The sequence below is a fragment of the Bufo bufo genome, chromosome 1, assembly GCF_905171765.1.
Source record: "Bufo bufo chromosome 1, aBufBuf1.1, whole genome shotgun sequence".
NCBI lineage: Eukaryota > Metazoa > Chordata > Amphibia > Anura > Bufonidae > Bufo > Bufo bufo.
Genome location: NC_053389.1, coordinates 627358196 through 627370905, shown reverse-complemented (window position 1 = coordinate 627370905; position 12710 = coordinate 627358196). Strand labels below are relative to the sequence as shown.

Here is a 12710-nt window from a genome sequence, read left to right as displayed (position 1 = left end):
GTCGTTTTTATCATATGCTAATGAGCGGTTGAAAGTGCCCAGGGGCAGAGATTTTTCTGAAAGTGCCCAAGTTCCTCCGCCTCACTCGCGCCTAACTCCGCCCCTTAGTAAGTTCAGGCCAGCCCTGTGGCTCTGTGACATCATATTTCCCTATAGACTGTTCGCGCATCACTGCCGGGCCCGGGCATGCGCAGTGTTCTGCCCACTGTGGGCAGAGGGACAGGGATATGGAGTGCGCATGCACCAGTTACTGGCGTGAATTTGGTGCATGAGCACTGCATATCTCTGTGCCTCTGACCACAGACAACAGACTCCCTTTCAACAGTATGTAATAGTCTCCTGAGGATTTCCAACACTTCTCATCTCCTGCAAGTGTTTAGGACACTATTTGTGCCATTAGTAATGAGAGGGGTTTACATAAGAACATAAAGGTAGAGGAGATAACCAGATAACCATATATCTAATCAAACATCTCATAGAAGTATTGATGGATTCCACTTCCCCCCCAAAAAACAGCTTGTGAAACTATATGAAATAAAACAAAACTTTCATTTACTGTATCTCACTCTGATTCCATACATATGCATCTTGTTGTCCTCCCTCCTGTTTATCCTATCTTATTATCAATACAAATGTCAGAAGAAAAACATGCATAGCCATGATTTTTCCATGTTTCTACTAACAGTTATTTATATGCCAAGCAATAAAAATACCGTAAATGCTCGTATTGTAACACTAAATACCAGCAATAGCATAGATGCCCAAGGTCAAGGGTGTCATTGCACATTAGATGGTCTCCAGTCCTCTCAAAACTGTGTTCAAAGGTTGACTAGATAAAGACAGTGAGTAAAATTACAGTAGGTCCCTCAAGGGCCCTTTACACAGGCCGAGAATCCCAAAGATAACCTCTAATGATTATCAGCTGATTGAATCTGCTGCTCTGTCATCCTATATAAAGGGTATCCATAAAACTTTATTCAGAGAATAAGTAATTTTAATTAGTGGCCCTGTACATGGACAAATCAGAGGTTCTTCTGGTGGACAAGTCAGATGCGGCTTTAAAAACAGCATAAGGGCTCACCAACGAATTTTGTGGTCTGCATCTGATCTGCATTTTTTGCGGGTCGGATGCAGACCCACTCATTTCAGCGTGGCCTCCTGTGCTGTCCGCATCCGTATGTCCATTCTGTGGCTCCGCAAAAAACAGAACATGTCCTATTCTTGTCCATTTTACAGACAAGGCTAAGACTGTTTTGTTAAGGACCGGCCAAAATGTGGAATGTACATGGTAAGTATTCATGTTTTGCGGATCCGCAATTTACAGACCGCAAAGAATTGCAACGGCTGTGTGCATGAGTCATCCTAAGAAGGTGATAACAACATATGCCTCAGAATCCTTCTGTTCAGGAGGGGAATGCCTAGTAGACACGTAATGGAGTAAGAATCTTAAAGGTGGTTGAGGAATACAAGTGACAGGCTCTTAAGGAGAAGCACCTGTGGTAAACACTAGTAAACACAAGGGGCACCCATGTTTTCCATTAAAGTGTAACTGCCATTTCACTACCAAAAATGAAATTCCTAACATATGTGATGCTGAAGGAAAGCTATTCATGAAGATTTATTTTTCAGTTAATTTTACCATTCTGATGTCTGTATTCAGCCCTTATCAACCCTATTTCTCTGTGCCTCTATTTCAGCATCTTCCTAAGTTGGCCTCTGCTGCACTTCCTGTGGTGATCTTTGCCATGTCCCTGAGGCCATCCTGCATTTCCCTCACTTCCTATAAGTCCTTGCTCTCCTCGCATGAACTAGAATACAGATAACTTCCCCCACTACCCCAGAGCAGTGTATCCTCTCACATACAGCTAACCAGAGACAGACAAGACCAATCAGAATGCATATAACTTTCTCCACTACCCCAGAGCAGTGTGTATCCTCTCACATACAGCTAACCAGAGACAGACAGGACCAATCAGAATGCAGATAACTTTCCCCACTAACCCAGAGCAGTGTGTAATCGCTCACATACAGCTAACCAGATGCAAGCCCTGCAATTACATGAAATCAGTAAGCATTTGGTTTTAGCCTCTTAAAGGGAATCTGTCACTTGCTTTTAGCCTTTTAAGCTTTCAACATTGCCATGTTCAATAAAGTACCTTATTTCCTGCAGTGGTCTTCTTACTTTATTTCGTTTTGTCATTTTGATAAAAAAAGATATTTTTCTGATACGCTAATGAAGCTCCCAGGTGCCCCGTTCTTCTTCCTGTCGGCCGCCAGAAATCTCACGCAGACGCAGTACAGCCTGCGGCCTGCACCTGCGCGATCATCAAGCTCCTGAGGCAACAGCGCTCAGATTACGTCACTGGGCTCGGCACATGCCCAGTGAGTCTTTTGAGTCTGTTGCCCTCAGGAGCTTGATGATCGCGCAGGCAGTACTGCGCCTACGCAAGATTTCTGGTGGCCGACAGGAAGAAGAACGGGGCATTTCTTGAAGATAGAAGATGACGTGGCGAGGGGGCGGAACCGTTTGCTGGGGCTGTGGGAGGTTATTTCAAGAAAAGGAAGGCATTCTTGGGCTTCAAATTAAGGCGGTCTGGGCACTGCAGGGGGGCGTCACTGGGCCCCAGAGAGGGGAAAAAATGCCCCTCTGGGTACCTTGGAGCTTCATTAGCATATCAGAAAAATATCTTTTTTATAAAAATGACAAAACAAAATAAAGTAAGAAGACCACTGCAGGAAATAAGGTACTTTATTGAACATGGCAATGTTGAAAGCTTAAAATGCTAAAAGCAGGTGACAGATTCCCTTTAATAGTCAACTGTCAGCTCTGCAGCTGCTCCCTCATTCTCCTCCACACTGACAGGGAGGAAGGGGGCTGCTTTAACTGCTCATATCTCTGGTTTGATACCAGCTACATATGGGGTTTGTATTGGCTGAAATCCGACATTCCAAGCTTTCAGACAATACCAGAATGACAGCAATATGTTCAGTACAGGGAAAGATATCACTGATAGAAATCGGGATGCTGTGACTGAAGCTGAAAGTGAAAGTAAAAGCAGATTTTACCCGCTATTATTCCAGACTCGATTTCTAACAGTGATTTCTCCTTTGTTGCTTGGACTTTAGCTGTCATTCTGGTCTTGTATGAAAGCCTGGAATGTCAGCTTTCAAACAAGACCATGTTTCTAGCTGCTACCATTCAGAAGATATCACCATCTAAAGCAGCCCTCCCCCTCCTCTTTCTGCCTGAGGCCAGGCACTGAGGGCTGTGCTCCTCTTCCCAATGCTCTCCCCGTTTCATGTTTATAATACAGAGGAGACGGCCTGCACATGACAACACTGTGAGAAGAGGCTGCAGAATAGGAAAGTAGCACACATTTGTGGGAGTTATTATCAGGTAAAACTGAAAATGATTACATTTTAAAGCACAAAAGCATTTACACAGCAGGGTGTACTATACCATTAGTACCAGTATAAAAAAATGAAACGGCAGTTACACTTTAATACTTAAAGAAGAGCTGTCACCTCTCCTGACATGTCTGATTTAGTAACTACTTGCATTTCCCACGTAATAACAATTTTGAAGCATTATTTAATATATTGTGCTGTTCTTGTATTATTCGTACTAAAAGAGCAAATCACAAGCAGTCAAGAATAAAGGTCCATTTGGGCATTACTAGTTGGCACTGGCAGCACTGATTTGATAATGACTGTGCACAGATGTACCCCAGCTGGTAACATCTTGTTCTACTCTATTGCAAACTTTTACCAATTGATTAAAATACTTCTAGTAGGAATAGTAGAGGAATGGCAAGAGAGGTCTATGAAAAGATGCTTCAGAATTGTTACTACATGGGAAATGCATGTAGTTACTAAAACAAACATTGCAGGAGAGGTGAAAGGTCCTCTTTTAAAAATACTGTCGACAGAATGGTAGGAATCTTTCTTTGTTGTTTCTAAAGAGTGTGTCATAAGTGTTGCCATTATGTTTTTATATTGCTGATTGGTCAATTATTTGATTTTCAGTGAAGTAAAATATAAGACTTGTAACATGTAATCTTATTCTAATAAAAAAGAATTTGCCAGTATTTCTAAATTTTTTACTTACCAAAAAACACTCCTAAGACTGTTCGGTTCCGTTGAGATGATTGACCCGAAGGCCCTTTCATAGCAACATTGCTTATTTCTCTTGGGTTGGGAAGATGTGGTTCCTTCAATGCTTGATACACTCCATCGGAATATGCCGGCGGCATGAGCCGCAGAAGTCTGGAACCTTACAGTAAACACAATTCATATGCAGCGAATAAATATATACCCTTACAGAGGTAAGTTAGGGGGCTGGATGTGGAGCCAATAATCAGGGCCTTTGCCAACTAGTAGGTCCAAACCTGTCATGAATTCCCACATTCTTTCAGAATATTAGATTACCTGAATAGGATGCAAACTGCCGACAAAAGTTCATTCAAGCTTCCGGATAAAACAATGAAATCCTCTCATTTGGAAAATGAGAACAAAAAAAAACAAAAACACTAAAACATATATATGCTTTTTCTCATCATATTCTCTATGTGCATGAAGGTAACAGTTCACACTTGGCATTCAAAGGCATTCAAAAAGTCACTCTGCCAGGCAAAGGTGGAGATGCACACTGTAGACTATTAAATGCTTAGGCTAGATGGATATTCAAATTAGATGCTTGTGTAGCTGATGGACTAAGTAAGATTTTATATTACATTATCGATTGTGACCAGTTTTTTTGGTTTATTTGCTTTTTACTTTCGCTTTTCCTATGTATATTGCTGTGGCTGTCGTATTTGAAGTCAGTGGGGTCATTTACTGTGAGCTGCTGCCACACATGCATTACATTTTTTAATTTATGAATTCAGCTCCACCCCAGCTTCAGATATAAGCAGCACCAGTATTTACACCACCTTGCTACGACTAAGGATGTTGTATACATCCGAAACGCGCGACAGGAGTTATTCTTTTGTGCACTATGGGGGTAATTTATCAAACTGGTGTAAAGTAGAACTGGCTTAGTTGCCCATAGCAACCAATCAGAGTCCACCTTTTTAATTTTCCAAAGGAGCAGTGAAAATGAAAGGAGGAATCTGATTGGTTGCCATGGGCAACTAAGCCAGTTTTACTTTACACCAGTTTGATAAATGACTCCATATGTGTTTGGCATACCTGGATTTTATGTCTATTCTTCAATAAAGGATTATTTTGTTTTATCCGGAGGCTGTAATTAACTTTTTTTGGCAGTTTGCATGTGTTGGAGTGCCACGCTTTTCCGTGCATTGGACCTCTGCATTGGAGCTGTCCGTGATTATTAATTTGAAGTATAGGATGCACCCTGGTTTGACAAAATATTTAACACTAGTTCAGTATAAATAGCATGGTACACTATTCAGTGACTTAGAACAATCATGACAATACCAAATCTGTATACCATATTTTTTGCTTTATAAGACACACTTTTTCCCTCTAATGTTGGGGGGAAGGGGGGGAATAGCAGTGGCAGTACCCACTGCTCCCAGGTATGCTCTAGAGCCACGCTGCACTGTCTGGACAAAGTGGCAGTGGAGCAGGAGAGGTACGTTTATTTATTTTAGCTCTGATGGGGGCTGATCTGACATCTAACATGAGGGTCTTATTTGAGGCTTGGCATGGAGGTCTGATCTGAGGTCTGATATGGGGGTCTAATATGGAGGATAGGAGGATCTGATATGGGGTATGAACTAAGAATCTGATATGGGGGTCGGATCTGAAATTACGATAAGGGGGTCTGATCTGAGGATCTGATATGTGGGTCTGATCTGCGGATTTGATATGAAGGGCTGATTTGAGGTCTGATATGGGGCTCTGATGTAAGGTCTGATGAAACATACTTATCATCAGGTGTATCTTATAAAGCTAAAATGTACAGTATATATTTTATTTTCATCATTTACCTTTGTATAATAAAAACCTTTCTTATTACAAAAAAAGTTGCTTTTGCACTCCCTCAGTTTAGAGTCTTAACATGTTAAATTTTTTCATCAACATAGCTTTCAATGGTAGTATTTTGGGGCACATACGATTTCTGATTGCTTTTTACAATTAATTAAAAATTATTGCTTATGGTAACAAGTGAATGAGTGGATTTCTCTTCTGTCAGAAATCTTTGCCATCTGTCAGAGATATTAGATATTCTGGTCTCTAGTAATAATTTTTATCACTATTACTGCTGTATTACAGCATATTTTACTCTAAAAAGATCAGAAGTTTATTGCACGGGGACAGTGTAAAATATATATATATATATATATATATATATATATATATATATATATATATGGTCTTGGTGTCAATAAAAGGCTTCATTAGATATAAATGGGTGATTAGATGAGCAAGTGCTCATCTCACTATTTTCTGAAGAAAAACCCCCCACATACATGACAATCACAGAGCAAGTATTCCTTGTAAATTGATGGTGGGTGGGTTTAATACAATGCACAGAAATACATGTTATATGTATCTCTGGGGTTATGTACAGTTACACAGTGGGAAAAGGATCTACGTCTCCCCTCCTGTCCCTGCCAACCCCCCCCCCCCCCCCCCCCGTCATCTCCAGACTGTCTGACATGAGGGCTGACTTAAAGGGTGGGACTGCTTCAACCTGCTCTATCTCCTGTATAGAAGCTAGAGAGTGATATTGGCTAACCCTGCAATCTCAGTCTTGTCTTAAATGGAACCTGTCACCAGTTTTATGGTGTCCTAAAACAGACAGATTCCCTTAGCAAAATTCTTGGTCACTATCTTTAATTGTCCCAGCAATTTTGCTAAAATCTTGTATTGAACAGCTCCAGTGCATAATAATGAGTACCGAATTCTCTTGAGCTCCTGCTTTTCCCTCCCACCTACTGCTGATTCAGTTGGGAAAAAACTCAATCAGAGGCAGGTGGGCGGCGAGAGTTGTGACTTCATAAATATGGAGACTCATTGGTATGCGCTGGAGCTATTAGGATTTAAAAGTGAAAGCAACATAAAAATGGGGACAAGTTTCTTTTATAGCTTTGATTGTTAGATTTAATATATCTGTAATTGCTATACAGCCTGAGATATAGCCATTTGTAGCTTCTGCCTCCCCCTTTGGACTTTGGACATTAACACATAGAGATTTTTTCTTGCTAAAAAAGCAAGTCTTATAGTCTGAAAAATATGCTATGTCTTAAAAGGATGTGATGGCTTACAAGTAGGCTCATTCCTACTACACTCTTTCAAATTAGGAACTTCTTCAAATAAGTCTAAGGTAACCATATGGACCCATTAATCCTCTATGGCTGGGCTAGATGTTTTGTTACAAACAACATGTACTTTTTGCATGTGACATACACTAGAGGAGGGCAAATATCGATTTTATTCATTAGATTAAAAAGGGCAGTTAAAAGATTCAATCAAAGGTGAAGTTTATCAACATACCTGCAGAGCCTCTGCTATGATGAACCAGATTGTTATACCAGCCATCATAGCGCTGAATTTCCCAGTTGATATTATTTTGAGTGTCTATATAAAAAAGAAATTCCATAGAATTATACAGCAGCAATAATAAGGGTCACAATATCAGCAAAATAAACAACCATAATAATATTTTTATATGAAAAATGTAGTTTTTATAAATTATGAAATAATGCAGTTTGAAATATTATATAAAGAATAATTATGTATAAGCAGTAATTAGTGTTGATCGCGAATATTCTTATTGCAAATTTTTATTGCGAATATCGGCACTTCGAGAATTCGCAAAGATGTAGAATAAAGTGCTATATATTCGTAATCGCGAATATTCTAAATTATTTTTTTTCATCAGTAACCTCCCTTCTTGCTTGTGGGCCAATGAGAAGACTGCAATATCTTTGTCAGAGCTCAGCAACATCCCTAGCAACCAATAGGAAAGTTGTCTACCCCTTTACTATATAAGAAACTTCCCAGCAGCCATTTTCTGCAGTTTTTTTTTGCAGTTCTGAGAGAGAGTGAGAGAGAGAGAGAGAGAGAGAGAGAGAGCAGTGACATTACTGTGTTATATGCTGTCATCTGGATCCCATTCCTTTACCAATTACATTAGATAGTTACGGTAGTTATCTCATATATAATACAGATAGTGGGAGATAGTCAGTGTAGGTTAGATAGTGAAATAGTGTAGCTGATAGGTTCCAGTGCAGGGTGTTAGGTAGTGTGATAGGAATTACTGTTTCTCTGCTGTCCATACATACATGCTACAGACATAGTGCTGTGATGTCACAACAATACTTAGTGCACCAATCAGTAATATCTACTCAGACCTGATAAAATGTGAAGTTGCATGTATTGCGCAAAAAATATGCGCATCATTAATCATGAAAATAATGACTGGAGATCACAAATTTTAGAATTCGCTAATTTATTGCGAATATTATGCGAAAAATTTACAAAATATTGTGAAAATTAATATTGCCTATGCCGCTCATCACTAGCAGTAATCTAATATACTTTTGAATGTACATTAGGCATTAGCTAGTACAGTAATATGCTAATATCAGTGGCATAGCCATAGGGGTCACAGCGGTCACAATTATGACTGAACCCACCAATTGCTGCATTTTTCGCTTTATAAGACACAGTTCATCTTATAAAGTGAATTACTAGTGAGCACTTCCAAGAGGAGCAGAGAGTGAAGCGCTGCGAGCACTGCCTGTACTCACCCCTCCTCCCTGGCGCTGCACTGTCCTTACCACCTACATCTTCAGGACATAGTACGCGCATGCCTGAAGAGAACTCTGGACTGGGAGAATAATGGTTCAGAGCTCATTTATTTATTTTGGGTCTGATCTGAGGTCTGATGGAGGTCTAGCATTGAGGGCTAAATGGGTCTGACATACTGGTCTAATGGGGGTCTGATCTGAGGTCTGATGGGAGTCTAATCTGAGGATCTGATATGAAGGTCAGATCTAAGGTTTCATATGGGGGTCTGATCTGAGGTCTAAGATGGGGGTCTGATTTGAGTTCTGGTCTGAGGATCTAATATGGAGGTCTGATCTGATATTGGTGTCTGATCTGAGGATCTGATATGGAGGTCTGATCTGAGGATCTGATATGGGAGTCTGATCCAAGGATCTTATGTGGGGGTCTGATGTGATTATTTGATATGGGGGTCTGATCTGAGGATTTGATATGGGGGCCTGATTTGAGGTCTGATATAGGGATCTGATATGGGGGTCTGATCTGAAAGGTAAGGGGGTATTGTTTTGTATAAAGTTTTTTTGTTCTGGCACACATTATAAGGGGGTATTTTTGTACTGGTGCACATTATAAGGGGATAGCTTTTTGCATTGGCACACATTATAAGGGGGTGTTTTAAAGTACTGGCTGTTATGCAAGCGGATGTGGACCCACTGCGCCACTGACTGGCTATACTCTGGAGGGGCATGACTAAGCAACTACCTGGTCTTCACTAGAGCCTCTAAAGGTGAGGATAAGCTTTGGCCGTTAGGGTAGTTGCCAGGTGCCACTCCAGAGCAGTCCCTGAGTCAGTGGCAGCTGACCAGGGGGTCAGAGATACTTGTGCAAGCACCAAGGGGAAGTACGTGGTCAGGGAAGGCAAAGATCAAACAAGGTCCGTAAACGAAGTCTGAGGTCAGAGGCAGGCGGCAAACAAGCAAGGTCCGTAAATGAAGTCTGAAGTCAGAGGCAGGCGGCAAACAGGCAAAATTTGATAATACCAAAAGCAGGGTCTGGTACACAGCAAAGCAGAACTTGAAAAACATCTTCACAGTTGGAACAAAGCTAGTGATCATGAGTTGCTCAGGCATCTTCCTGTGGTAGGAAGCACCTTTAAATACTTAGGCTGGTGAGACGGATGGTGTGTACGTGCTGTCTCACAAGTGAGGAGAGACACACCCATGCAAACCCTAACAACAGAACAGGTCTCTAGCAGGAAGTAAACTCTGGCATGGAGCACAGATGCAACAGTTAAACTACCTGCTGCCCGCGCTTGTCAGCATGGCGCATGGCAGCAGGAGGGAAAGAGGGAGTCCGGTGCCCGTGGCTACAGGTAGGGGCAGCAGCGCCGGCACGGACCACGGGGCTAACACTGCCGCACATTATAAGGAGAATTATTACTACTGGGGTACTATAGGGAACATGATTAAGAATATGGGCACTATGGGAGCATTATTACTTCTGGGGCACAATGGGGGTGTTATTACTTTTGGGGACACTGTTAACACTATGCACTCTAGTAGATAATTATTACTATTGATGAGCCGTTTATACCACTATTATTGTCAGGGCCACTATTTACTGTGTGACAATAAATGAAGGGGGCACTATCTGCATGGTACTAGTATTTTCAGAGGGACTTTTTTTACCCTATAGTATTGGGGAGCAAAGCGGCCCACAATATTGGGGGTGGCAGGATGGGGCGTTCAGAAGGTAGGAGGATGATGGAAAAGTAGGAAACTAAGATGTCTGTTTGTCAAACTCTGCAGAGATTAAATATGGCTGAAAGAAATCATCATGGTAGTCTGGTCTAAAAGGAGAAGATGAGGAAAGAGAATATATAAGAGGAGACATCACTGGATGTAAGAGGTATCTGGTGCTGTATTACACTGTATGTTTTGTAGCGCAGCGCTGTATATAATGTTTTCCAAGCATGTCTTTAACCACTTACCGTCACACTAACGCCGAAAGGCGTCATCTCTGCGGCGCTCCCAGGTCACACTAACGCCGATTGGCGTCATCTCGCGTGAGCCGAGATTTCCTGTGAACGCGCGCACACAGGCCCGCGCGCTCACAGGAACGAAAGGTAAGAGAGTGGATCTCCAGCCTGCCAGCGGCGATCGTTCGCTGGCAGGCTGGAGATGTGATTTTTTTTAACCCCTAACAGGTATATTAGACGCTGTTTTGATAACAGTGTCTAATATACCTGCTACCTGGTCCTCTGGTGGTCCCCTTTGTTTGGATCGACCACCAGAGGACACAGGTAGCTCAGTAATATGTTGCACCAAGCACCACACTACACTACACCCCCCCCCTGTCACTTATTAACCCCTTATTCACCCTTGATCACCCCTGATCACCCCATATAGACTCCCTGATCACCCCCCTGTCATTGATTACCCCCCTGTCATTGATCACCCCCCTGTAAAGCTCCATTCAGATGTCCGCATGATTTTTACGGATCCACTGATAGATGGATCGGATCCGCAAAACGCATACGGACGTCTGAATGGAGCCTTACAGGGGCGTGATCAATGACTATGGTGGACACACCATATAGACTCCCTGATCACCCCCCTGTCATTGATTACCCCCCTGTCATTGATAACCCCCCTGTAAAGCTCCATTCAGATGTCCGCATGATTTTTACGGATCCACTGATAGATGGATCGGATCCGCAAAACGCATACGGACGTCTGAATGGAGCCTTACAGGGGCGTGATCAATGACTGTGGTGATCACCCCATATAGACTCCCTGATCACCCCCCTGTCATTGATCACCCCCCTGTAAAGCTCCATTCAGATGTCCGCATGATTTTTACGGATCCACTGATAGATGGATCGGATCCGCAAAACGCATACGGACGTCTGAATGGAGCCTTACAGGGGCGTGATCAATGACTGTGGTGATCACCCCATATAGACTCCCTGATAACCCCCCTGTCATTGATCACCCCCCTGTAAAGCTCCATTCAGATGTCCGCATGATTTTTACGGATCCACTGATAGATGGATCGGATCCGCAAAACGCATACGGACGTCTGAATGGAGCCTTACAGGGGCGTGATCAATGACTGTGGTGATCACCCCATATAGACTCCCTGATCACCCCCCTGTCATTGATTACCCCCCTGTCATTGATCACCCCCCTGTAAAGCTCCATTCAGATGTCCGCATGATTTTTACGGATCCACTGATAGATGGATCGGATCCGCAAAACGCATACGGACGTCTGAATGGAGCCTTACAGGGGCGTGATCAATGACTATGGTGGACACACCATATAGACTCCCTGATCACCCCCCTGTCATTGATTACCCCCCTGTCATTGATAACCCCCCTGTAAAGCTCCATTCAGATGTCCGCATGATTTTTACGGATCCACTGATAGATGGATCGGATCCGCAAAACGCATACGGACGTCTGAATGGAGCCTTACAGGGGCGTGATCAATGACTGTGGTGATCACCCCATATAGACTCCCTGATCACCCCCCTGTCATTGATCACCCCCCTGTAAAGCTCCATTCAGATGTCCGCATGATTTTTACGGATCCACTGATAGATGGATCGGATCCGCAAAACGCATACGGACGTCTGAATGGAGCCTTACAGGGGCGTGATCAATGACTGTGGTGATCACCCCATATAGACTCCCTGATAACCCCCCTGTCATTGATCACCCCCCTGTAAAGCTCCATTCAGATGTCCGCATGATTTTTACGGATCCACTGATAGATGGATCGGATCCGCAAAACGCATACGGACGTCTGAATGGAGCCTTACAGGGGCGTGATCAATGACTGTGGTGATCACCCCATATAGACTCCCTGATCACCCCCCTGTCATTGATTACCCCCTGTCATTGATCACCCCCCTGTAAAGCTCCATTCAGACGTCCGCATGATTTTTACGGATCCACTGATAGATGGATCGGATGCGCAAAACACATACAGGCATCTCCCTGGAGC

The 12710-nt window shown here is 42.7% G+C and overlaps 1 protein-coding gene across 1 annotated transcript in view; it reads right to left on the bottom strand.

Moving 5' to 3' along the window:
• DUOX1 (dual oxidase 1) overlaps window positions 1-12710 on the bottom strand; it is a 278604-nt gene that overhangs the window by 219310 nt on the left and 46584 nt on the right. Inside the window, exons 3-4 of the mRNA XM_040413827.1 lie at window positions 7465-7548; window positions 4109-4273 (exon numbers count right to left, since the gene is read on the bottom strand). Of these exons, the coding sequence (XP_040269761.1) occupies window positions 4109-4273; window positions 7465-7548 (249 nt within the window). The remainder of the gene's footprint in view (window positions 1-4108; window positions 4274-7464; window positions 7549-12710) is intronic.